Source organism: Gymnoscopelus microlampas (genome assembly GCF_963454915.1).
Source record: "Gymnoscopelus microlampas genome assembly, chromosome: 1".
NCBI lineage: Eukaryota > Metazoa > Chordata > Actinopteri > Myctophiformes > Myctophidae > Gymnoscopelus > Gymnoscopelus microlampas.
The window spans coordinates 30,772,390-30,798,931 of record NC_139962.1 but is presented as its reverse complement, the minus strand read 5'-3'; the positions used below and the strand labels follow the sequence as shown (position 1 = coordinate 30,798,931).

At 40.3% G+C, this 26,542-nt stretch overlaps 1 protein-coding gene across 1 annotated transcript in view; it reads right to left on the bottom strand.

Moving 5' to 3' along the window:
• cd276 (CD276 molecule) overlaps positions 1-26,542 on the bottom strand; it is a 179,020-nt gene that overhangs the window by 10,887 nt on the left and 141,591 nt on the right. Inside the window, exon 7 of the mRNA XM_084056365.1 lies at positions 21,063-21,107. Within this exon, the coding sequence (XP_083912491.1) occupies positions 21,079-21,107 (29 nt within the window). The 3' untranslated portion in view covers positions 21,063-21,078. The remainder of the gene's footprint in view (positions 1-21,062; positions 21,108-26,542) is intronic.

Genomic DNA, 26,542 nt, shown 5'->3' with positions numbered 1-26,542 from the left:
ATTTGCAAAAAAAAAACATTTAAAAAACAAATAGCAGATCTACAAGCACTACGGCACTTGGTAGATCTGCTATTTTCGAATAGCTAAAGAAATCTAAAAATGACACAGATACGTTCCCGGTCTTAATGGGTTAAAGACCATTACTGGATGATCAAAAATGGACAGCATGGAGATTCTCGCTGCCCAGGAAAAGTATAATTATAAAACTTATAGGCCTATTCACAGATGCGCGGGTGTCCTCTCGTCGCCCGAGACATTAACATTTCAACAAATGGCGGACATAAAAAGAGTGAAGTGCCTGGATTTTCATGCGGATCACACAGGAAGTAGGCATTACAATGATCACCGTGTGAGCGTGACACAGAGATGAGACGGATGAGGCTGTTGAGACACACACACAAACTGTCTGGAAGTCAAGGAAATGAACAGTTAGCACTTCATTCTCTCAGTACCACACACGCCATACATCAGTTAAAGTTCTCAAACTTTTTTTGTGCTAAGGACCCCCAAATTGACTTCCATCTGAAAAGATTTTGTGCCAGAGACTCCCAGTAGAGAAGAGTTGTGTTAAGAAATACACAAGTATTAATTTTCCAAACATATTAGATATTTTTCAAATATTTTGTGTATAAGCTTGCAGCGCGGCACGAAGTGACGCGCTGTGAGCTTGTACATTTGCTATTCTTTATTAGCCAACGCATAAATGGAGAAAGGGGTTAACTCTTTGACTGGCAGAAATAAAACATTGTTTGCTAAGCAACTGCCAGCGATTTCCGAGTGTTTTCACTAACCTTTGAAAAATCATAGAATATCATTCTTCACAACGATCAACCCGCCGATCGCTTTAAAAGACGTAGGAGGGTCTCGTGGAATCGGAAAAAATGTGTGCCGCCGCAATAATCCATTCCATAGTTGTGGGCAGTTGAATGTGGGCTGTTTTCGCCAAAAAGCAACAGAAAGCAGAGAAAAAGCAAATTTTCCAAATCCATTAACATGGAAGTGAATGAGGAGAGCTTTTTTGCAATCACGTGATTTGCTGCTTCATTGCCTCACTGGGAGTCAAATGGTGACTCATGTGTTAGCGAACATCGCCATCTAGCGTAAAACCACTGAAAACACACAATCTTGTCATTCTAGTCATTGGCAGTCTGCGCCTTAGCAAAATATGACGAGAAATCTCGTCACTGACAGTCAAAGAGTTAAGATGATTGTGATGCCTTGCCCCCCGGACCCCACTTTGAGAACCGGCGGCATACATCACATTAGGGCTGGGCGATATGACTTCAAATAAATCAATATCTCGATTATTTCATACTTTTGCTTCGATTACGATTAATGAACGATTATTAAAAAGAAATGTGAAAATAGCAGATCTACAAGCTCACAACATGATCTACAAGATCTACAGATCTACAAGCTCACAACATGTCACATCATGTGGTGTTGCTGTTTTTGTATGCCACCATTCAGGGGCAGACTGACCATTGGGCATTTGGGCATATGCCCGTTGGGCCGAAGTGATTTCAGGTTTCACAATTATGGAATCGTGAAACTTAATTCAGGGGTCTTCAACAGGGGGTCCGGGACCCCTAGGGGGTCCTCAGAGTTACTACAGGGGGTCCGCCAAATCTTTGTGTGATATGATTATTTTTTTTACCTTAACCACTTGAACCCTAGCATCCCTTTTCTGAAGAGAACTTTAGCCAAAAATAGCCGATTTACAAGCTCGAGCTTGTAGATCGGCTATTTTTTTAAGAGTTATAGGTGTAGAGGGAAAAAAGAGCGGCAAAAGTTTATCTGAAACACAATTTTATACAATATAGAGGGGGTCCCTGCTTCATCTCTCCCTCAGCTAGGGGGTCCTTGGCCTGAAAACGTTGAAGACCCCTGTCTTAATTCATTCAACTAATTCAGCCATCTTGTTTTGTCAGCTGTCGGACCTTCCTCTCATCGTTCCCCTCAGCATTACACAAGGATGAAGTAATAAAAAAACATTGTCCCACCCATCACTCCATCCACTAGGCTCCACAGGACCCATTCAATCACAGAGACCATTACCTACTATTTGACCAAAAGGACATGACACAGAGAAGCACCATGAGCAACAAAGGCATTACAAATATTATAAAGTCATCTTTTTCCAAACAAAAATCCTCCTCCTGATTAATAAAATTGATTACGATAATCAGCACAATAATCAGGATTATCCCAGTTTCCATGCAGGGATAATCCTCATAATAGGGCAGCATTACTTGCACCGTTACACCCCTCCTAACCTAACACACACACGCACACGGCCACACACACACACACACACACACACACACACACACACACACACACACACACACACACACACACACACAGGCACACACGCACACAGGCACACGCACACACACGCACACGCACACGCACACGTACACATGCTATTGTTGCAACCTATTGTTGCTGCCAAGTGGAAACCTTGTATGTCCAAAAATAATCCAATTTAGTTATTATTTAGTCACAAGCTCTTGTTAATAATTTCCATTGGTTCAGTATTTATAAAACCCACAGATTCACATTTATCTTAAAAAAAAGAATTGCTACAAACTCAGACCGGCTATTTTTTTGGCTACTTGTGTGACACTGAAGTATGACGAAGTAAGGCATTCATTTACCGACATAACACAATAAACATGGAAGGTAAATATGGAGATACAAGATGTATGGCCGACTAGTGGTATCACACTCACAGTGTGGTAGCTTCCACTTAGCTATTGTAGACTTTCCCGACACCCAAAGCACCTCCAACTGATCTAAAGTTGCCAGTGAAAGTGAAACATTTCAAAGCCATACAGAGGGCAACATATTTTTACAAACAGGAATTCTGACAGTCCTTTGCTTTTGTAAACAGATCAATTTGGAGCAAGGTTACCCACTGGCACTCTGGCCGCTTTACAAATCATCTCTGTTCGGGTAGAAACCTCATATGTCCAAAACTGTTACTTTTCAGGATTCAAATTCAAAAATAGCAAAAGTAGCAGATCGACACGCTCGAAACGCGTCGCTTCGCGCCGCGTTTCGAGCTTGTAGATCTGCTACTTTTGATGCTTTCGTATGACGCTGCAGTATGATCAAGTAGGGCGTTAATTTACCAAAAAAACACAAACGGTTCAAATATGGAGATAAGAGGTTTCTGCCCGACAGCAACGAAATGTAAAAGACATTTGGATGTTTTTTACCTAGTGGCGGTCGATGGCGCCTGGGGCCCGTGCAGGGTGAATCACACAGTGTTATTGCAGGGTAACACTATAAAGGCTGTTTCAGACGGGGAGCGATTGACACGCCGTTAGTAATTCATTGTCAATGAGAGGCGGGCGATTAATTGGGACACGCGGGGTTGGAGTTGAAGGGCGAAGATGAGGCAAGCGGGCGCGGTGCCGTGAAATTCTCGCGCTCGTGTTCGTTTCGTGCACACGCCCGCGAGCGGGCAAGAACTGGATTGTGGTCAGCTTTTTTTCCACGCTACGCGCATGAGGACAAAGCGACAATGTTCGTGACACGATCCCCGCTGATCTAAGCGAGAACGCCCGCGTCAATACGGCCTTTACAGTAGGCAGTGGTGGAAAAAAGTATTTAAAGTAAAATAATTGGTTAATTTAGTTTTTTTTATAATAATCTAAGTCTACAAAGTAACTAAAGCTGTCAAATATTGTAATGAGGTAAAATAATTATTTGCCTCTGAGATGTAGTGGAGTAGATTGTACTTTAGTTTCGAGCTTGTAGGTCGCCTATTTTCACTACTTCTTGAAAGCTTTTTTTTCTAATTACTTTTTTTATTTTTTATTTATGAAATTATTTTGAAAAATGTTTGAATTTGTTTTTAATTCATGAAAAAAAAATATATATAAAATATTTTTGGGGGAATTATTTGAAAATCTTTTGAAATAATAATAATGAATAACAAAATGTAGGAAACAAAAAAATAAAGGGATATTTACTCGCAACCCATAAAACTGTTTGGGAAACAGTGCTTTCGATTCAGATTGAGTCCTGTCTGCCTCATTTGTAAATCTACTCAAGTCTCCACACTCAAAAAGATCCATCACTTTTTCCACACTTTGTTGTGTGGTTGACTTCATTTAAATTTGATTATATTTGCCATCAACCTACACACCTCATACTGACAAAGCAAAAACTATTTGTTTTGTAAAATGTTTTGCTAACAAAAACCTTGATACATCTCCTTTGCGTACAGTACGTATGTATTCAAACCTTTGCTGTGACACCCCAAATTGAGCTCAGACACATTCCTATTGCCTTTGATTCAAGGATTATTCCTCGCTGAGAGGGCGTCCTAGGTATCTGCCATGTCAAATATAAAACAAGTAAAAATAAAACTAATGACGTCAAACCAGACAACTGTCAACAAACATCTCAAGGACGCTTTTGAAATAGACACCGCAGTAACCGAAAATGTATTCTATTTTATCAACCCTATTATCTCACAACAGCTGATTCTGAGAGCACCAGCCAACAAGACCATAGTTGCTGCAGGTGGCTTCAGTGATGAAGAGAGGGTTGAAGCTTCTGACCCAACCCTTTTTCCGAGGTGACCGCGTTGCACTGGAAGCACCTGGCATACATTAACTCATTCACTGCCTGAATTATTGCTGGCTGCGTTTGCCCACTGCCAGAGATTTTTAATTGAAAAAAAAAAAGTATTCAGGAGCCGAGATACAGAATGTTTAAGTTTTAAGTTAACAAGGAAGTGGAAGGGAGTCTAGATCTTCGAAAAATCATATCTCCTTGGTCTTAGGGTCAAATTTAAATTGATGTATTATTTTTTTAAATTACGTTTTTTACGTTCTTGGCAGAATTGGTAATTGGAAATAATTAGGTTTTTTACGTTTTTGTTAGGGAATGAGTTAATGGGCCATAAGCAATGAAATCCTTCTTTTTGTTAAATACACAGAAAAATCCTGAGTGTGTTAAACTGTACAATTGGCAACACGAGGCAAGTTTATTTGTATAACAAAATATTTTGAGATGGGGGTCCACGGCCAAATACATGTAATTTTCGGGGTCCTTGACATGAAAATGTTTGAGCACTGTAAAAAAAAAACAGAGCAAGTGTGTGTACTGTAGTGTGTGTGTGTGTAGAGTAAAAACCAGAGCAAACAACAACTAGAAAAGACTTTCTACAAAGTCCCATTTCACCACCACCCACTACATCAACAACCCACACCCAACAGTCCCGAATCATGTATTTCACTGCGCCAATGATTCTCTTTACTGTAATAACCCACACTTTGGTGTCGGTGGTGTGTGAATATCTCTTTATTACGGGGTCGGACAGTTACAGCGTGTTTTTATTATGGCCCTGATTGGACCTGGCCATAAAGCCAGCAGCATGCTATGTGAGTGGACGATGATAGAGGGTGCCGAATGTCATCTCCTGTAAGTAGCCAAAATAACGGCGAGACGGCCGGGAGTCAAAGAGAGGACGTTCGTCATCACTGCAGCACCCGCTGACCTTCACCGTTATACTGCTTAACACAGTGGTGGAATGTAACTGAGTAGATTTACTCAAGTACTGTACTTAATAAGTACTACTCTGAGGTACTTTTACTTTACTTGAGTGTTTCAGTTAGTTTTGTTCTTCTACTCCACTGCAAATATTGTACTTTTTACTCCTCCAATTATTTTACAACTTTAGTTACTTTGTAGATTTAGTTTATTCATACAAAGCATACATTAACCACTTCAGACTGATTGTATACTTTGGCCATTTGAAAATAGCTGATCTACAAGCTCACAAGGTGTCGCATCACAACGCGCTGTGTGCTTGTATTTAGGAGAACATTGAGTACTTTTGCTTTTGTACTTTAGTATATTCTTTTGTATTTTTACTCAAGTAAGAGTTTGAATACAGTCTTTTTTACTTATAACAGAGTATTTTTTACATTGTGGTATTGCTACTTTTACTTAAGTACAAATTCTGAGTACTTATCCCACCACTGACCATTACTGCTTAATGGGAGCATAATTTGCTGCTGTCGGGCAGAAACCTCGTAGCTCCATATTTCGTACACGAGCGCTGCACAAAAGTAGTGAAAATAGCCGCTCCGCAGGCTAACAACGATTTTCACTACTTTTTTATAGTGTTAAAATATTATTAAAAAAGGAAACTTTTTTGGACATACATGGTTTCCGCCCGACATCGATAATATATTGTTGCTGTCGGGCAGAAAACAAATCTCCAAATTCATTTTTTTTGGTGTTTTTTCATGAATCAATGCCCTGCTTGATCGTACTACAGCATCACACAAAAGCACCAAAAATAGCAGATCCAAAAGCTCAAAACGCGGTGCGAAGCGACGCGTTTTGAGCTTGTGGATCTGCTATTTTTGGTACTTTTGAATTTGAATCCTGAAAAGCAACCGCTTTGGACATATGAGGTTTCCACCCGACAGAGACGATATATTCCCACTAGAGATCCCCTAGCCCTCTCCTCGGCTGAATCACAGCGGATCAATTATTCTAATATTTGTGTGGCCGTTTTGATATTGATTTGCTCGTTTATGCCGAGTGCAGCATATCTTATTTAATAACGTAAGTCATTGCATTTAATTAACCCGTTTTAGTGTCAAGGGGGACGCTTTGTTTTCATAAACCTTTGCCTTATCGATACATTTGTTTATGTGTGACTTATGTGTATCCCCTCCACCGCTTTAAGCCATTAAGACCGGGAACGTATCTGTGTCATTTTAGATTTTATTTTAGCTATAACCATTGTTTTATACTTTGGGCTATTCAAAAATAGCAGATATACAAGCTCATAACATGGCACCGAGCTTGTAGATCTGCTATTTTCTTTGAAAGATCGTAACAATGTGTGCAAATCTTTGAATATACATGTTTTTTTTAAAGCTCAAACGTTTTCATGTCAAGGACCCACAAAATTATATGCATTTGGCGGCGGACCCCCAGCTCAAAATATTTAGTTCCAGGGACCCCCAGAAGCAAAGATTTGAGTTACAAATGTTCGCTTAAAAAATATTTATTCAAAGATTTGCATTTTGAGGAATTGAGATTAGATTTTTCAAAAATATCAGATATACAAGCTCTTAGCGCGGCACTCTGGCCAAAATATAAAATAATGGTTAAAGTAGTTAAAATCTAGAATGACAGATGCGTTCCCGGTCTTAATGGGTTAATTATTTCATTACGGAGCGGCCAGACTGCATATGGTAGTAGACTGCAGTCCACAGCATTATTCAATGCAAACCTTGTATGTCCAGAAACATTCCTTTTTTTAATGATAATACTTCCCCTCTGCGCTGTTTTCCGTAAATATATCATTTATTGCTCCTTGTATGTCCCGGTAATGAATTGAATAGATAGGACCACAATGGAAACAAGCCCTCAAGACTTATTATGCGTTATCCTTTTAGCATTGCTTGCGCTATTGTTACTCACTGTAACTGTTTGCAACTTGTTAATGAACTATTCAATCAATCAATTAATTAATCAGGTTTATTTTCCCCTACCTGAGACCATACCTCTGTTCCATTGTTTGCAATGGTGATGTGTGGTTAATGAAATGCTGTCTACGTGTGTTTTAACCGCTTTCAACCTGTTGTCCCTATTTTAGGCGATTACATTTTTTTTTAAATGATAAAATAGGGCTTACGTGCCTTTTTTCATGAACAAGTTTAAAGGGATAGTTCACCCAAGCAATTGATTGTTTTCTCCGGCGGAGACTCAATGGAGACTCTTGCCGGTCATCAAATTATTGGCTTAGGAATGCGACAAAAACGAAAAGTAATCGATAGAAAAAAGGTCATCCCTTTAAGTGTAACTTTTCAACAGTTGTGCGTTTGGAATTAAACAATGTCACTGTTGATGTTAAAATGTACAAGATGTTGCCACTGGAAAATGCACCCGCTGACATCATCTAATCAGGAAATGCTCCACTAGCAGAGAATTAATTGCTGTTTCAATCTGTTGACTAGTTGAACTAACTAATCAAATTGAATAGGCCTCCACATGTCTGCAGCTCACACCGTGACAGCATGATTCGATATTTTCCACAGAAACCCATTAGTGTCCAGCTCCAGTTTTTTCTTGGTTAACACATTAACTGCCAAGAACGTAGTCCTACGGTCCGTTAAATCCAACTGTTAAGCGCCGAGACCGTAGCCCTACGGTCCGGGTGCTTTTTCCTTTTTTTATTTTTTTTATTTTTTTCAATTTTCTACACGGACCATTTTCAGTGTAACACCACCGGAAGTCGGAACTATTTGCGATCCCGTTTTTCGTTTCCCGTCGGCCTCCATTCTAAGGCGCACACTAAAACTCCATTTTAGCCCTTGTAGTTTTTTCTCCTCGCATTTCACATGTTAACTTAAACGGTCAGAACTCAAACATGGCTGCCCCGTTTGACACGTGGTCTGCACTGCTAGACGCAGGCAGATGTCGGCGATGTATGTAAACAAAGCAGAGATCACTTTTATGGATTTTAACAAGGTCTATGGCGACGTGAAAAAAACAAAAAACAACAAAAAAACCTTCGCACTGGTGAGTACATTCTGAGATTAGCCCTTGGCAGTGGATGTGTTAAAGACGTGTAAAAAAAAAAAAAAGTTTGGTTGGTTGTAGAATAAGTTGAGTTGAGAGGTAAAATAAGCTGTGTGAGATAGGATTTTGCTTAGCAAAATGTAGTGAACATCTTAAGAGTGGAGCCATTAATGGCAAGTTTAATCGTATTCGATTTGTTGCAATAAATGGTTAAATCTACTCGTGACGTGGAGTGTTCCTGAATCCTGACAGAATAGTGAAAATATAAGTTCTAAGCTCACAGCCGTCGCTCGCACGCAAACGCTAAATGCGAGCGTTCTGGACAATGATATACAAAGCACTCCTCTGCTCATAAACAACAGGCTCTCTGTGGAGAGGGCCCCATATCATCTAAAAAAAGACAGACCGGCAAAAAGCATCCAGACCAAAATCTTCCATCTCAAAAATGTCGTTTGTCAGAGACGAACACTTTGATGCCTGCAGTGCTCTTATCCTATTCAATCCGGGAACGCATCTGTGTCATTGTAGATTTGAGCTATAAGCATTATTTTATACTTTGGCTATTCAAAAATAGCAGATCTACAAGCTCATATCGCGGCACCGAGTGCCACGCTACGAGCTTGTAGATCTGCTATTTTTGAAAAATCTTGAACATTTGTGCAAATCTTTGAGTACATATATTTTTTTAAATAACATTTATAACTCAAATATTTGCTTCTGGAGGTCCCTGGAACAACATGCTTTACAAATGTTCGCTTTAAAAATATATTATATTATTTGATTTTTAGATTTTTCAAAAATAGCAGATATACAAGCTCATAGCGCGGCACTCGGTGCCGCGCTATGAGCTTGTATATCTGCTATTTTTGAATAGCCAAATACATCTAAGATGACAGAAATGCATGCAATCCTGGATTGAACGGGTTAAAATGTATAGTAACAAGTAGTTAACCATTGCACAGAAACACGGCACCTTAATAACCAGAGATACTGCATCTCGAAGATGAGGTCGAGGACGATGATTATATTCAAATTACGGTCATGAAAAAGAATTGAGGAAATTTCAGCGAAACGCAGAGTGACAGCGATGGCCCCTCTATGGTCATCTATATACCTGAGGAGGACTGCCGGTGAATTCCAATGAGTAGAGAGAGCTGATAATAACATATTGTCGCTGTCCAGTGGAAACCCTGTACATCCAAAAACCCATTAACTGTCAGGAAATGGAAACAAGAACCACATGTGGTTCCCAATGGGTTCAAATGTAGTTATTATGTAGCCACAAGCTCTTGTTAATAAGTTCGATATTTTTAAAAACCCACAAGACACATTTAACCACTTTCACTTTCACTTATAAACACTGTTACAACGAGGCAGGGTATTAACTTTTGCAGGAAAATAGCCGATCTACAAGCTCACAACGCGTTGGCTATTTTCAGCGAAAGCTTTCCTCACAACAACAGAACACAGAAAAGTCACTAGCATGGAGCCCTGAGGGACCTCGCTCAACAACGTATGGGGTTTAAGTGGTTAATATTAAAGGAGTAGTTCACCCCAAAAATGACTTATTTTCTATCAATTACACACAGCATGAAGCCTTGAATTCATGAAGGTTTTTTTTTTGTTTTTGTCACATTCCTAAACAAATAATTTGATGACCGGAATGGCTCAGGAAAGTGTCAAAAATCAAAAAATCGCCATGAATTCAGGGCTTCATGGGATGTGTAATTGATAGAAAACAAGTATTTTTTTGGGATGAACTACTCCTTTAAAAGAAGCATGAACTGTTGAAATATGGACATACAAGGTTTCTGAAAGGACAGTCCCTATAGGTGCAATTAGCGCCAGATAATGTCCCTTTCCTCACGGCTGTCCACTCGAGGTTTTGAAATATCGATTTAATTCACACCCCTATATATATTCATACTCGACTTGACTGTCACTTCCAGCATATATCTCATTGTTATGTTTTACAGTTAGTGGCGGGCGGCTGAGCGGGCTTATTCTGTCATGTTTTAGTAAGTAGAGAGAGCATATCACTTTGAGCTGGCCCTCTCTCAAAGGATAAGGCCAAGAAGATAACAAGGGAACCAAATAGAGTGAGATATAAAAATGAGGGAAAAAAAAAACATTTCGAGAGCATTTTAACCCATTAAATCCGGGAACACATCTGTCTTCAATAGCAGATATACAAGCTCATATTTTTGAAAAATCGTGAAAGTGTGTGCAAGCCTTTGAATATATATATATATATTTTTTAAAGCAAATATTTGTAACTCAATTCTTTGCTTCTGGGGGGGTCCCTGAAACAAAACATTTTGAGATGGGGGTCCGTGGCCAAACACATATCTGAAAATGTTTTCTAAATCCTAACAGTATGTTGCTATATCAGTGGTGCTCCAACTTTTCCATGTCAAGGACCACTAAAATTATATGTATTTGGCCGCGGACCCCCATCTAAAAATATGTTGTTCCAGGGACCCCCCTAGAGGCACAGATCGGAGTAAAAAGAAAATCGCTTTAAAATACACATAGATATACAGTAGATATAGATATAGATAGATAGATAGATAGATAGATAGATAGATAGATAGATAGATATAGATATAGATATTCAAAGATTTGCACACATTTTCCAGGATTCCCCCCCCCAAAAATAACAGATCTGCTATTTTTTAAATAACCAAATAAATCTGAATATGTCACAGATGTGTTCCCGGATTGAATGGGTTAAAAGCCTGTCCCCCCCCAGCCAGTACTGAGGGACAGAGACAGAGAGAGAGGGACGGGTGGGGGGTGGGGGGCGGGGCTGAATGGGGGGAGGGCGGGGGGGGTGACCAGAGCATGGTTTGTGCCGTCCCCAGTGAGGCACTGACCTTTTCCAGTTTTGTGGGGACAGCAGTATGAAGGGCCCGACAAAATACGAGCGAGTGTGTGTGTGTGTGTGTGTGTGTGTGTGTGTGTGTGTGTGTGTGTGTGTGTGCGTGTGTGTGCGCGAGTACTTGTGTCACTATACTTGTGAGCGCCAAATGTCACCCTCACAAGTAGGCTATACTAGAATTCAGAATATATGCATATATATTTTTAAACTGGGGGGGGGGGGGTAGTGCAAGCTACAGATATGGTGTGTGTGATATCAAATGTGAGCTTACCATAATCACAGTAATCCTTAATCATATTCCATCATATTCAAGGTTTTTTGGAGAGAAATGTGACAGACTCCACAGAGCACTGCAGAGGGCAGGTGTGTGTGTCTGTGTCCAGCTGATGCTCGTTGACGCTCGTTAATGTTATATACATCAAGGCAATTATGTTTCTGTGCTCATTTTCGGTTTTGGACAATGTGTGTGTGTGTGTGTGTGTGTGTGTGTGTGTGTGTGTGTGTGTGTGTGTGTGTGTGTGTGTGTGTGTGTGTGTGTGTGTGTGTGTGTGTGTGTGTGTGTGTGTGGTCGGTTCCTCACGGTGCGTTTTAACAGCGGGCGACTCTCGGGCGATGCCGGGCGACATCGTCCAAAAGATAAAGAAAATCCATCTTTCATCGCCCCCCCCGCCCACTTCGCCCGATCGCCGGCTCTCATAGACTTTCTTTATCTTTTGGGCGATGTCGCCCGGCATCGCCCGAGAGTCGCCCGCTGTTAAAACGTACCGTCAGCGTGCCTGTGGTCACATGCAGTGGAAGCAGCGAGGACGTTGATGATGTCAGACAGGACGGTTACAGCGGGCTCTCTCTCCAGAGGCCACGCCGACTGTCTCCGCTTTATTATTATTCAAATAATAGTGTTTCAAACATCTGCTATTTTTGAATAGCCAATGTATACAGTAAATGGACAAAGTGGTCCGGGCGGATTCTCGCTCCAATGAGCTCACCGTTCCCAAACCAATATCTCTGATCTCTCTGCATTATTTACACTTTTGTCTCAACCATTTATCACTTCATACAGTGGTGGAGGAGGTATACTGTAATTTATTTTTTCACTTGAAATAGCAATAACACAATGTAAAAAAAATACAGCGTCAGACAAAAGCATCAAAAGTAGCAGATCTGCAAACTCGAAACGTGGCGCGTTTTGAACTTGAAGATCTGCTACATTTTTAGCAACGTGTTGAAATTTAAATAGCTTTTTTAGTCAGTCTGTGGTCAGTAAACCCCCGTCCGCATGCGCAGTACTTCTCCCGTAAGATTGCATTGGGAAAACATGGCACAGGCTGACTAAAAAAGCGATTTAAACGCTTGTGTCGTGTATTTGAGGCAGTAAACAGCGGGTTACCAGGCCTAGCTGCTTAAAAGAAAGTGTAGAAGAGAGGAGACGACCGGAGTCCATGTTCAGAATCATTCAGTGGTTTATTCAGTAACAAACACAACAGCATAGAAAGCTTCCAGGGTCAGAGCCCCCTGTCCACCCCCAGCCTCACGAGACAGCACTCCCTCACAAGTCATTTACAGTCAATGTTATACTCTAGGTTCACATTACAATAAGTTCTTGTGGGTGGGGGTCAATGAGAATCCCCCCACCGGTTGATCAATTCCTTTGATCAGTGTCTCTATCTGTCTGTATCCTGCCTGTCAGGAAGCCTGGGTAATGTCTTCAGGTTAACAATGGAGATGTAAATCACACTTCACACCCCTGCACTCTAGGCTCCCAGCCACATGTTCTGTAGACATTCGGTCAAGATTAACATAGTAGTACCTGATTACCTATGCAGGCGCTATGCTGGTTCACAACACACACATGATTCTTCTTACTTTAGGAAAATAACTTAACATTTCTCTCAGCTGGTTTTGACTTGCATACTGTTCATAAAATATAAGCAAATAAGGGCCAAAATACAACACTTGTTTCAACCTGTCGGTTAGATTTTCTTGAGCGCTAAAATTTAAAACATCTGAGAGCAGCGGGGACGACCTTTACTTTTTGGATGTGATGTGTGGAAAAAGGTAAGAATCATGCATAATGGCCAATATTCACCGGTGTTGTCACCTTTCGGCACCGGAGAATGTGGAACCTCATCTCGGAGCTATATAGCGGAGGGAGAGGTTCCAAATGGGGCTAGAGCCTTTAACCAATAGCAATGACGTGCTAACGCCGCCAATATTGCTATCAGGAGGCTTCAGAACAGACAGGTGAGCTGCGTGGTAGAGTCTTCGCTGTACCGCCAAGGACCTTCATTGGCGAACATTCATACATATTATAATGCAATGAAAAAATAAGATATAATAAGCAAAACGCTGTGCTGGCTCTGCTTTTATTATTACATTTGTTTTAACCCTTTAACACCGCGAAAGCATCCGTTTCATTTTAGATTTCCGCTATATATATATATATATATATATATAGCAAGAAAACGTTTTTCTGAAAATTAACAATTTGGCACGAAAAAGTTTGAGAACCACTGATTTAGATGGCATTTGTAGTATGGGACTTAATGGGTTAATAATGCCAGAGAAGTGTGTAATAAGTGAGCTGGTGCAGAGGGGAGCAGTGTGGACTGAAGCTCTGATCAATGACAGCTAATGAACACACAGAGGAGGATGTGCTCTGTGCAGCTGGCCTCTCCACAGTGGTGAGGAAGGAGTACTCACATTGCTTTACTTAAGTAAAAGAAGCAGTACCAGGATACAAAAAAAACTCTGTTATACGAGTACAATCATTATTTGAGTAAAAAGTACAATAGTATTGGCATCAAAATATGCGTACAGGACCAAAGTAAAAAGTACTAAAACGTATAAAAATTGCATCAAGCTCAGGACGCATCACGATGCAAACACGTTGTGAGCTTGTAAGTCATTTTATGCTTTTTGTGTGACGCTGTAGTATGATCAAGCAGGGCGTTCATTTACGAGAAAAAACAAATAACACAAAAAGTTAAGAATACGGAGATAAGAGGTTCCTGCCCCGACAGCAACGATATATGGCCGTGTAAGTGGTTCATTTCCCCTCCTCCTCCATCAGGGCCCCTCGCTAGCCACCTCACCTTATAGCTGAGCAATCTCCCAGAATGTCATGAACGGAAGGCACTCCCTCTGAGCCTTGTTTCAAATACCACCGCCTCCCCCGTGACCCCACACACCAACCACCAGCCCCCCCCCCCACGAGGACCACCACCACCTCCCCCCACGACCCCACACACCCCCGCACGGACCAACCACCACCACCACCACGGCTTGTTCTTTTCGTCTGGGTACACGATGTGTGATTCTCCCTCCAGGGGTCTCTGTCTGAACCCTTTGCACTACAAGCTTCAACTTCGCGGCAGAGCCAATAACATCCTTCATACGATGTTTACAGCATTGTGTCCCATGTTGACACAAGCGCTTAATGTTTTTGTGAATCCCCACATTGCCGGGGCTATTGTCTACAAAGTGTAAGGTTATCAAAGACAATTAAGTTGTGCAGATTTCCAGACAAGCAGCAGGAAAATGTAAATAAGCTGCGGCTCTGCACAGATGGGAATATGCAAATTGCTATGTTGTTGCGCATTGAACGGCAAAATGTCTTTCATGTGCAACTTTCTGAAGTGCGTACACTTACCGTGAACCTCTCTGTGTGCGCGTGTGCACGAGTGTGTGCACGCGTGTGTGTGTGCTGTGTGTGTGTGTGTGTGTGTGTGTGTGTGCGTGCGTGCATGCGTGTGTGCGCGTGTGTGCGTGCGCGTGCGTGAGTGCGTGCGTGCGTGCGTGCTTGTGTGTGTGCATGTGTCGGGGGTCGGTCTCCCTCTCGCTCTGAATCACACCGAGGGATCTTGAGAACGATGTGTGTGTGTGTGTGTGTGTGTGTGTGTGTGTGCGTGTGCGTGTGCGTGTGTGTGTGCGTGTGTGTGTGTGTGTGTGTGTGTGTGTGTGTGTGTGCGTGTGTGTGTTTCCCTAGAACAACGTGACAAAGTGCCTCAGTGTGTTGCCACCGCCTGAACAAGATTACCTTAACGAGACGAGAAGCAACCCGACGATCAAACGAGCAGAGAGCGATTCTTACAAAATCAAGGGCATTGAAACGGCGCTGTCGAACAATGTCTGATAACACCGAGCTTCACAGGGTCTTGAAAGGAGTTCCTTTTAAATGGCTCCTCTGGAGAAACCGTTTAAACGGCTGGCCCCCGAAGAGCACCTCACACACCATAATTATAACACACACCCGTGGTGGTCCAAAATAGCAGCTCACACACAACGCGTCGTGAGTTGACGCATTGTGAGCTTGTAGATCAGCTAATTTCGAATAGAACCGAACTATAAAATAGGGCTTAATTGGCCGCTGATGTGTATGTTTTGTAATAATCATCTAGATCTACAAAGTAACTTGTAATTAAAAGTGTACTAGGTACCAGGGGGTCCCCAGCAAAACCATATGGCGTCACAATCGTTTTAACCAGTTTTATCATATTTTATACTTTGGCTATTCAACAATAGCAGATATAACTTGTAGATCTGCTATTTTTGAAAAATCATTTTGGGGTCCTTGACATGAATAAGTTTGAGAACCACTGGTATAAAGTATTGAAAAATGGAAAATACTCCAGTAAAGTAACTTTAGTACTGAAGTGCACTTGTAGTGACTGTACTTAGTTAATTTTTCCACCACCACTAGAAACAATTTAAAAACGCTGGCCTCAAAGAGGAGCCTCTCACAATAATCATAACACCACCCCGTTCTACAAAAAAACAAGAGAAAGATGTCAGACGACCTATCTGTGTCAGGCCTCCTCCTACGCTCATTTATCCCATTAAGACCGGGAACGCATCTGTGTAATTTTAAGATTTATTTGAAGAAAATCGTGAAAATGTGTACAAATCTTTGAATATATATGATTTTAAAGCAAAATATGTTCTTTGCTTCTAGGGATTCTACAAATGTCTTCAAAATCTTTTTCAAAAAGCTTTTTTTAAAAACGTTTGTTCCTATAATACCAGTGGTTCTCAAACTTTTTTCATGTCAAGGACCACCCAAAATTATATATTTTTGAGACCCCCATCTCAAATATTTTGTTCCAAAGAAGGCAAAGATTTGAGTAAATAAATAAAATAAAAAAATATACAGTATATATATAGATATATATATATATACACAGTGTATATATATATATATATATATATATATATATATATATATATATATATATATATATACATATATATATATATATATATATATATATATTCAAAGATTTGCACACAAAATCTATTTTTGAATAGCCAAAGAAATCTTAAAATGACACAGATGCGTTCCCAGTCTTAATGGGTTATTTGGTGCTAATGATGCGTATTTCATGCTACATTACGCCGATGCACTATTAGTCACCTGCTGCACTCTGCCTGTATACAGAGAGCTACAGTACCATGCAGTCTCCGTCGCGTGGAAACCTCAAATGTCCCAAACTGTTACTTTTTCCACTTGAGACAAGCTTGTATAATCTGCTACTTGTGATGCTTTTGTGTAACGCTGTAGCACAGTGCTTTTCAACCCTTTTCATATCCAAGGTCCATTATTTATTCAGCATCTGAGCCACGGAACACCATTTGATGAGATTTTAGACTCTCAGACTCTCTCCCATAAGACTTAGAATAATTTGTTGTTGGATCTGATTTTGTCCACAATTCCCTGTTGTATTGATGCTGGTACCATAGGAGAGATAACAGGCAAACGTTGATGAAAATAACAATTCTTTAATCAAGTAAATGCAGATGTTTAACAATGATTAAACTTTTGAGGGCGTGAAATGAATCATTTCACGCTCACAAGAGTGCGTTAATTTACCAAAAGAACACAAAAGGTTAAAATACGGAAGATAAGAGGTTTCTGCTTGAAAGCAACGATATACTGTATGTCACACCGCACTGCTTATAAAGGGTTTCATCTATTGTTATTTAGTGATATTGTGAATGTGAGGCTGTTTTTGTGTGTGTGTGTGTGTGTGTGTGTGAGCGCATGCATGCGTGCATGCATGTTTACACTTTTAGACTTGACTACTGTGTGCTAATGTCTCCATAGAACAGTGGTTCTCAAACTTTTTCGTGTCAAGGACCCCCAAACGAATAATATGATTTGTCTGCAGACCCCCGTCTGAAAATATTTTGTACCAGGGACCACCCCCATACCAGATTTGTGTTCTTAAAATGCTGCGTTGATGAGCTTGCAGATCGGCTATTTTTGAAATATCCCATGTACAGTAGTATAGGGTTAAACTGGTTAAACTGATTTCGATGCTATATTTTGTCCCCAGCTATTTTGCTGGGGCCCCCCTTGAAGGACCATAATGTGTGTACAATTTAACCCATTCAATCCGGGAACGCATCTCTTGTCATTTTAGATTTGTTTGGCTATTCAAAAATAGCAGATATACAAGCTCATAGTGCTGCACCGAGTGCTATGAGCTTTTGAGCTTTAAAATGAGCGATTAAAAAAAGCTATGAGCTTTTTAAATCGTGAAAAGTTATAAATATTTTGTTCCAGGGACCCCCGGAACCAAAGATTTGAGTTACAAATGTTTGCTTAAAAAAAAAAAAAAAAAAAATATATATATATATATATATATATATATATATATATATATATATATATATATATATATATATATATTCAAAGATTTGCACACATTTTCAAGATTTTTCCAAAATTGCATATCTGCTATTTTTTAATAGCCAAATAAATCTAAAATGACAGAGATGAGTTCACGGATTGAATGGGTTAATATTGTCCTTTTAGTACTGTAGACCATGAGAATAATATGGAATGTATATTGTCAGCTATAGGCCCTATAAAAACCATCTAAGCGTTACATACATGTCTACACATACATATATATATATATACACCAGTGTTCAGCGATGCAGAGAGAAGGCCTGTGATGTTAAATAGACTGTGTGTTATCATTCTAAAACACAGAGCCAGCTGGCAGACTAGAAGCAACAATAAAGGTTCACATTGTAAAAGGCACCAGACTGAAACATGTCCACAGTATACTGCCTTAACCCATTAAGACCGGGAACGCATCTGTATAACCACTTCAGGGGCGTAGCCACGGGTGGGCATAGGTAGGCCTGGGCCCTGAGCTTGTAGATCTGCTATTTTGGAAAAAAATCTTGAAAATGTGTGCAAATCTTTGAATATATATTTTTTAAAGCGAACATTTGTAACTCACAATTTTGCTTCCAGAGAGTCCCTGGAAATGTTCGCTTTAAGAATATATATATTCAAAGATTTTAACGATTTTTCAAAAAATAGCAGATCTACAAGCTCATAGCGTGGCACCGAGTGCCGCGCTATGAGCTTGTAGATCTGCTATTTTTAAATAATCTTGAATTTGTGCAAATCTTTAAATATATATTTTTTCAAGCAAACATTTTTTACTGAAATATTTACTTCTGGGGGGTCCCTGGAACAACATATTTTGAGATGGGGGTCCGTGGCCAAATACAGATCATTTTGGGTGGTCCTTGACATGAAAAAGTTTGAGCACCACTGATTATAGCAACATGAGCATTTAGAAGACATTTGTAGAATCCAATTGTAGAATAGATTTGAGTTACAAATGTTCGCTTTGAAAAAATGTATATATATTCAAATATTGTAGATCTGCTATTCAAAAAAATGCCCAAAGAAATCTAAAAATGACACAGATGCGTTCCCGGTCTTAATGGGTTAAACATTGTCCAACTGTGGTGGAATGATGGGGCTTTGGAAATCATTGCTGTCGGGCAGAAACCTCTTATCTCCATATTCTAACTTTTTGTGTTTTTTTGGTAAATTAAACTACTATTGCTACTTCTTTAGCATTTTTTCAATTTCAATCCTTAAAAGTAGCAGTTTTGAACACATGCGGATTGCACACGACAGAGACTAAATGCAACGAAACACAGGACAACACCAAACAACACGGCACGACACAGACATATATAGACACTAGTAGGCATGTCATAAAATTTACAGTAGCTGCAATTATATATCATGAGCCACACATAAACACTGATAGCAGAGGAGGGGAGATGTTTTTTCATATATTATACTGCTTAGACTGATGCTAGGTTCTTGGTTTACCTATGATCCTATAGACCCCTTAACAGACAACGTCATACTGGCTGCGTGCAGCCAGTATGCGCGCAACGAAACCCATTATATCAGGTCTCGTTAGGACGCGTCTCACTAGCCAACACACACAAGAGGGGGTTGGGGTGTGCTGAAACCAGTGCACCCCGAAACAGGTTGGGAATTGATTGCGTGAAACAGTCACCTGTGCGTCCAGGCTCAATGTTAGTAAACAAATAATTGGTCTATTGATTACTGAGGCACTACACTGTCTCTATGCATTTGATATTATGCATAGAGATACAGCTCACTGTTAAGTCGCTCTAGATAAAGAGCGTCTGCTAAATGCCTACATTGCAAATTGAAGGGAACTGAATGATTAACATGCAGTAGGGCTTCAACTACTGATTATTTTGGGTGCCGCGCTAGATCTGTGCCGCGCTAGATCTAGCTTGTAGATCTGCTATTTTTTTTTTTAAATGTGTGCAAATCGTTGAATATAATAAATTTTTTAAGCGAACATTTGTAACTCAAATCTTTGCTTCTGGGGGGTCCCTGGAACAAAATATTTTACAAATGTTCGCTTTAAAAAAATATATATATTTAAAGATTTGCACAAACTTTCACGATTTAAAAAAAAATAGCAGATCTACAAACTCATGTGCCACACAATGAGCTTGTATAGCTGCTATTTTTGAATAGCCAAAGAAATCTAAAATGGCAGAGATGTGTTCTCGGCCGGATTGAATGGGTTAAATGTATTATTTTTATTTACGTTAGGCGTAGGCGAATAAACATTGAAGCAGGTGGAGGTGAACGTAAAGGAAGGATTTGACATGCAGGATGAATGTCACCATTATTTTAACATGGTGCTGAAAGCACAAGGACGACCATGATTCTTTTCTTTTTTCTTACACTATCATGCTAATCTTCTCTTCCTGCTACTGTATCGTATCATCTCACCTCTGGGGCTTACCGTACCTCAAAGCAACCTTTGTACTGGACTGAGAATCCAGATTAGTGCCTTTTCATGGTCCGCCTTGGGCCTTTACTTTAGAATTAGAAATAGAATAGAAACACCAGGGGGGGGGGGGGGGGGGCACAGCAGTGGTTCTCAAACTTCAAAAAGGCTCTATGCACAGCCGGCATATTGGAAAGAAATTGGCCCTCTTCCTTACTTCCTTCACAGGTGTTACCAATGATGCTAATGAAGGCTTAACGTGTATGTTGTAATCGTAAAACAATCAAAATCTACAAAGTAACTAGTAACTAAAGTTCTCAAATAATTGTAGTGGAGGAAAAGTACAACATTTGCCTCTGAGATGTAGTGGAGTAGAAGTAAAAGTACAGAACATTGGAAGTACTCTTGTAAAGTAAAAAAAATACCTCAACATTTGTACTTAGTACAGTACTTGAGTAAATGTACTTAGTTACTTTACACCACTGGTGTCCAGTATGTTGATATACATGCACAATGCTCACCGTTGTTCCGTTGGTCTTAGCTCTTCAGCGGTGTCATGGCATTGGCTGAAAGAAACAGATGGAGAGGAACACATGAGATGAATGGATCATTGACAAAGCCCTGTCAGCGGTTGAGATGATGTTTTTCACCTTCCAAGGTGAAAAACATACAAACTACTCAGGTATACACACCGCTGGATGGGAAATACATAGCAAAAGGTCTATGAATTATTTTTGCGCTCCCACCACCACCCCAGCATCCACCTGCCGTCTTTGTTTTCCCTTAGGGGGTCTTTGCTATTTCATTCCCTGTAATGAGCTATTCGGCAGATCATTTGTTTATTATGATATTTTCATGCTAACGGGGAATGAGTGAATTGAGACAGAGCCTTGACGCCAAATATGCCTACAAATATTTATGCTCGAAAATCACATTTATGCTAAAAAAAAAAAAAAAAATCAACCTAAGAGTTGTCTGAGTGAACTAGTCCTAGTGCTTCAGGCAGTTCAGTAAAAGTTAGTATATCAGTCACTCATATTGGTATACAAGTATGTTTTCAACAGCTGATGTCAGAGGTGCAACCGTTAATCAGACAAATCGAAACAAATCAATTGATAATCAATCCCTATTTTGGCCACGTCATTATTGGCAAAAATGTTGTATTTATTAAAAATAGCTGATCTATAAGCTCACAAGTTGTTGTGAAGCAATTTTCACAATCTTTGCACGACACCGCTGCTCATTGCTTTTAAGTGGTTCATTGATCCGTTGATATACAGTATGTCGTCTCTGTCGGGTGGGAACCTCATATGTCCAAAGCAGTTACTTTTCAGGATTCAAATTCAAAAGCAACAAAAGTAGCAGATCTACAAGCTGGAAACGCGCTGCGAAGTGCTTTTGTGTGACGCTGTAGTATGATCAAGTAGGGTTAGAATGTGGAGATAGGAGGTTTCTGCCTGACAGCAACAATACATAAAGACATTTTAATATATATTTAAAAAACACGCTTCGATGGATCGCAAAAATAATCGATAGAATAGTCGCTATGAGACAATAATGGATAGTTTGCAGCGTGGAGCGTGATCGTGGTCCGCCTACGTTATCCGTTATCACTCCACACCCCCGCATCCCCTCCCACTCCTTTCCTCTCTCTCTCTCTCTCCTTTCCTCACTAGTGTCCTTTCCTTTGGTCTCTCGTCTCCTCTCCTCTCGTGCGCCAACCTTGCCATGGCGGACAGGAAGCAGAGGGCACGGCGGCGCTTGATTTAATTAGTCACAGCCGCTGAGTGCTCATGTGGAACCAAGGAGCGCTCGCCCTGGGAAGACAAAGGACGGGAGGGCGCTGTGTTCTGTGTGCGTGTGTGTGTGCAGTGGTGGAAAAAGTACTCAAATGTTTTACTTAAGTAAAAGTATCAATACTGTAATGTAGAAATACTCTGTTACAAGTAAATGTCTGAAATTCAAAATTGACTTGAGTAAAAGTACAATAGTATTGGTATCAAAATGTACTTAAAGTAACAAAAGTAGAAAAGTACTCAGTATACAGACTGTCCCATTTCACAAGTTTTCAAATGTATAAAATGTATACAAATCCTTTGAAAATAGCAGATCTACAAGTCACAAGTCACAACGCATTGTGAGCTTGTAGATCGGCTATTTTCAAATGGCCGAAATAGCCATAGGGCTGATGTGGTTAATGTATGTTTTGTAATGATAATCCAAATCTACATAGTAAATAAGGTTTTCAAATAATTGTGGTGGAGTAAAAGTACAATATTTGCTTCTGAGATGCAGTGGGGTAGAAATTAGAGTACAGAAAATTGGAAATACTCCAGTAAAGTAAAAGTACCTCAAAATTGTACGTAAGTACAGTACTTGAGTAAATGTACTTAGTTATTTTGTGTGTGTGTGTGTGTGTGTGTGTGTGTGTGTGTGTGTGTGTGTGTGTGTGTGTGTGTGTGTGTGTGTGTGTGTGTGTGTGTGTGTGTGTGTGTGTGTGTGTGTGTGTGTGTGCGTGCGTGTACTTGTGACGGCCAAATGTCCCACATCAATAGACAATAGACATTGTATGCACAATTTTCCCCGGTGCTCACAAGAGACATGGTTGATTTATGGTTAATATATATTTTTTTGAGTTAGACTAGGACAGGTTGTGGTAAGGGTCAGGATTAGACATTTTAGAGGTTAGGTTGTGCTGTTGGGAGCTATGCCTGATTTATACCTGGTCGCATGCCAGTGTAGTGTACCTGTGACACATTGTGAGTTTGGCTATTTTAGGTTTTAGGGTTAGAGTGTGTGTGTGTGTGTGTGTGTGTGTGTGTGTGTGTGTGTGTGTGTGTGTGTGTGTGTGTGTGTGTGTGTGTGTGTGTGTGTGTGTGTGTGTGTGTGTGTGTGTGTGTGTGTGTGTGTGTGGAGATCAGGCCAGTGAGATTTTCAAGAGAAAATAGTAGATCTACAAGTTCATAACTTGTAGATCAGCTATTTATGAAAATCTTGAAAATGTGTGCAAATCTTTGAACATTTACACACTACGCATTTTAGATACATATCTAAAAATGATTTCTAAATCCTATATCAGTGGTGCTCCATCTTTTCCATGTCAAAGACCCCCAAAATTATATGTATTGGGCCCCGGACCCCCACCTCAAAATATTTAGTTCCAGGGACCCCAGAAGCAAAGATTTGAGTAACAAATAAAAAAATCACACCCAGTGTGAAGTGAGCGGTGATATTTATGAGTTATTAATTTCATCATGCATCTCGGTAGCCAATCACAGCATGTCCTGCGAAGTGACGTGCTTAAATTTGTTACATTATTATTAATTTCATCATGCGTCTCGCTAGCCAATCACAGCGTGTCTGCGAAGTTTGAAGTTAATTTCATCATGTGTCTCGCTAGCCAATCAAATCACAGCACGTCCTGCAAAGCTTAGCCTATGGGCGTGTTTTCCACAGCATGGCGTCACAGCGAAAGACACATTTTCACGACGGAAAGAAAAAAGTTCACCACGGATGGGTCCTAAACCCTCTTATAGGAGCGGTTGCACCGCTCAAAAATAAAAAAAACAACGTAAGCACAATGAAAGCCACTGTGTTTAGCAACCATCAGGGGATGGATCATACTGTAGATAAATGTTCTGTGACCATGCACTGGAAAAGGTAAGAAAAAAAAAGAAAATCGTGGCAGTGGAGGAGTTATGATTTATTTATTTATTCTGGCAGTGAATGAGTTAATCTGTTAATCATTGAGAGCCCTCCTGTACCATGAGCCCACCTCCTCACCTCAACATCCTTGTACTTCTTATACTAATCAAATATTCAAATGGCGGGTCAGTCAGACGTGCCAGGCGCTGGCGGGGTCAACGACCCGGAAGCGGCTGGGGGTCCTGTTGTGATGTACGCGGGCGGGGGGTGGTGGGCTTTGACCCCGGGTATATACGCTTTGACTGCTTTTATTAGCTGTGACAATGCTCATTATTCCTCCTGATTTAGAGAGCTGCTATTTCTGCTCTATCTGCTCTGCTCTGACAAGGATGGGCTGAACCCTCCTCTATGGCAGATAACTGTCTGAGACACTATGCAGACACACAGCTCCCTGTGTCATCTGTGTGAGCTACAGTATGACTATTATTTTATACTTTTGGCCATTCAAAAATAGCAGATCTACGAGCTTGTAGATCTGCTATTTTTGAAAAATCTTGAACATTCTGTGCAAATCTTTGAATATATTATGTATTTTTTTAAACTACATTTGTAACTCAAATCGTTGCTTCTGGGGGTCCCTGGAACAACATATTTTACAAATGTACGCTTAAAAATATATATATATATTCAAAGATGTGCACACATTTTCACGGTTACAAAAAAATAGCAGATCTACAAGCTCATAGCGCCGCACTCGGTGCGGCGTTATGAGCTTGTAGATCTGCTATTTTTGAATAGCCAAAGAAATCTAAAATGACAGAGGTGCGTTCCCGGAGTGAATGGGTCAAGTAGAATCAGTGCCACAATGTAGAAATGCTCTGTAACAAGTAAACAATACTGCAGTGTTCAAAATTTTACCTTTTTTTACTTTGGCCTTGGGAGCTTGTAGATCTGCTATTTTCCACATACACGCACGCACGCACACACAAATACATGTATGATTTCAATGTCATGGTTTATTAATAGTCCAAAGCTGCAAAGTCATTTGTAACTAAAGCGGTCAAATGAACATGGTGGTGGAATAAAAAAACAAAAGTACAACATTTGCCTCTGAGATGTAGCAAATTAGAAGTAATGTAGTATCCAAGAAATGCAAATGATACAGTACTTGAGTAAATGTACTCAGGTACTTTCCACCACTGACAACAACAACAACATGCCTTGATGGCTCTAGAGGTGTTTCTTTCCTCCCCGAATGGGAGGACGACGGAGCACACAGGAGGAGAGGAGCGCGTTTGAAAGGAATATAACGGGCCCGGGTTCTCCTCCTCACAAATTGGCCGTTTGTGGGCCTGGTGAGGTGCGGGAATAATAGGGCGAGGGAGGTGTGTGTGAGGAGGAGGAGGAGAGGAGAGAGATGCTCTACAGGGATGTAATTACAGGCTTCAGGGTGGAGTACACACCCGCCATGACGCATGCGATAAGAGCTTTGTAATTCTCCCAGAGCTATCCATCCCCTTCTTCTTTCTATCTTCCTCCCCGACCGCGCTGCCTCCGTGGCTTCTGACACGGAAAACAGCATCGCTCCGGGTGCGCTCTCCCGCTACCTTGGGTGGCAGAGGGGAGAGTAAACAAAGTACCTTTACTTAAAGAAAAGGTATTTATGTACCTATATCCCAGTCAATCCGGGAACGCATCTGTGTCATTTTAGATGTTTAGCTATAAACATTATTTTATGCTTTGGGCTATTCAAAAATAGCAGATATACAAGCTCATAGCGCGGCACCGAGTGCCGCGCTATGAGCTTGCAGATCTGCTATTTAAAAATAATCTGCAAATCTTTTAATATATATATATATTTTTAAGCAAATATTTGTAACTCAAATTTTTGCTTCTGGAGGTCCCTGGAACAAAATATTTTTACAAATGTTCGCTTTAAAAAATACATATTTAAAGATTTGCACACATTTTCATGATTTAAAAAAAAATAGCAGATCTACAAGCTCATAGCGTGGCACTCGGTGCCACGCTATGAGCTTGTAGATCTGCTATTTTTGAATAGCCAAAGAAATCTAAAATGACACAGATGCGTTCCCGGTTTTAATGGGTTAAGTACAATTTTGAGATGTTGTTACTTGAGTATTTTACATTTCTTGATACAATTCTACTCTTCTAGATCTCAGAGGCAAATACTGTACTTCTTTCCACTACTATGTGTTTGACATCTTTAGTTACTTTGCATAGTTGTTTTTATTATTAATACGAAACCCCTATTCTATCCTCAACTCTCCGATCATTACTACAGCGTCACACACAAGCATCGAAAGTAGCAGATGCTTCGTTTCCAGCTTGTAGA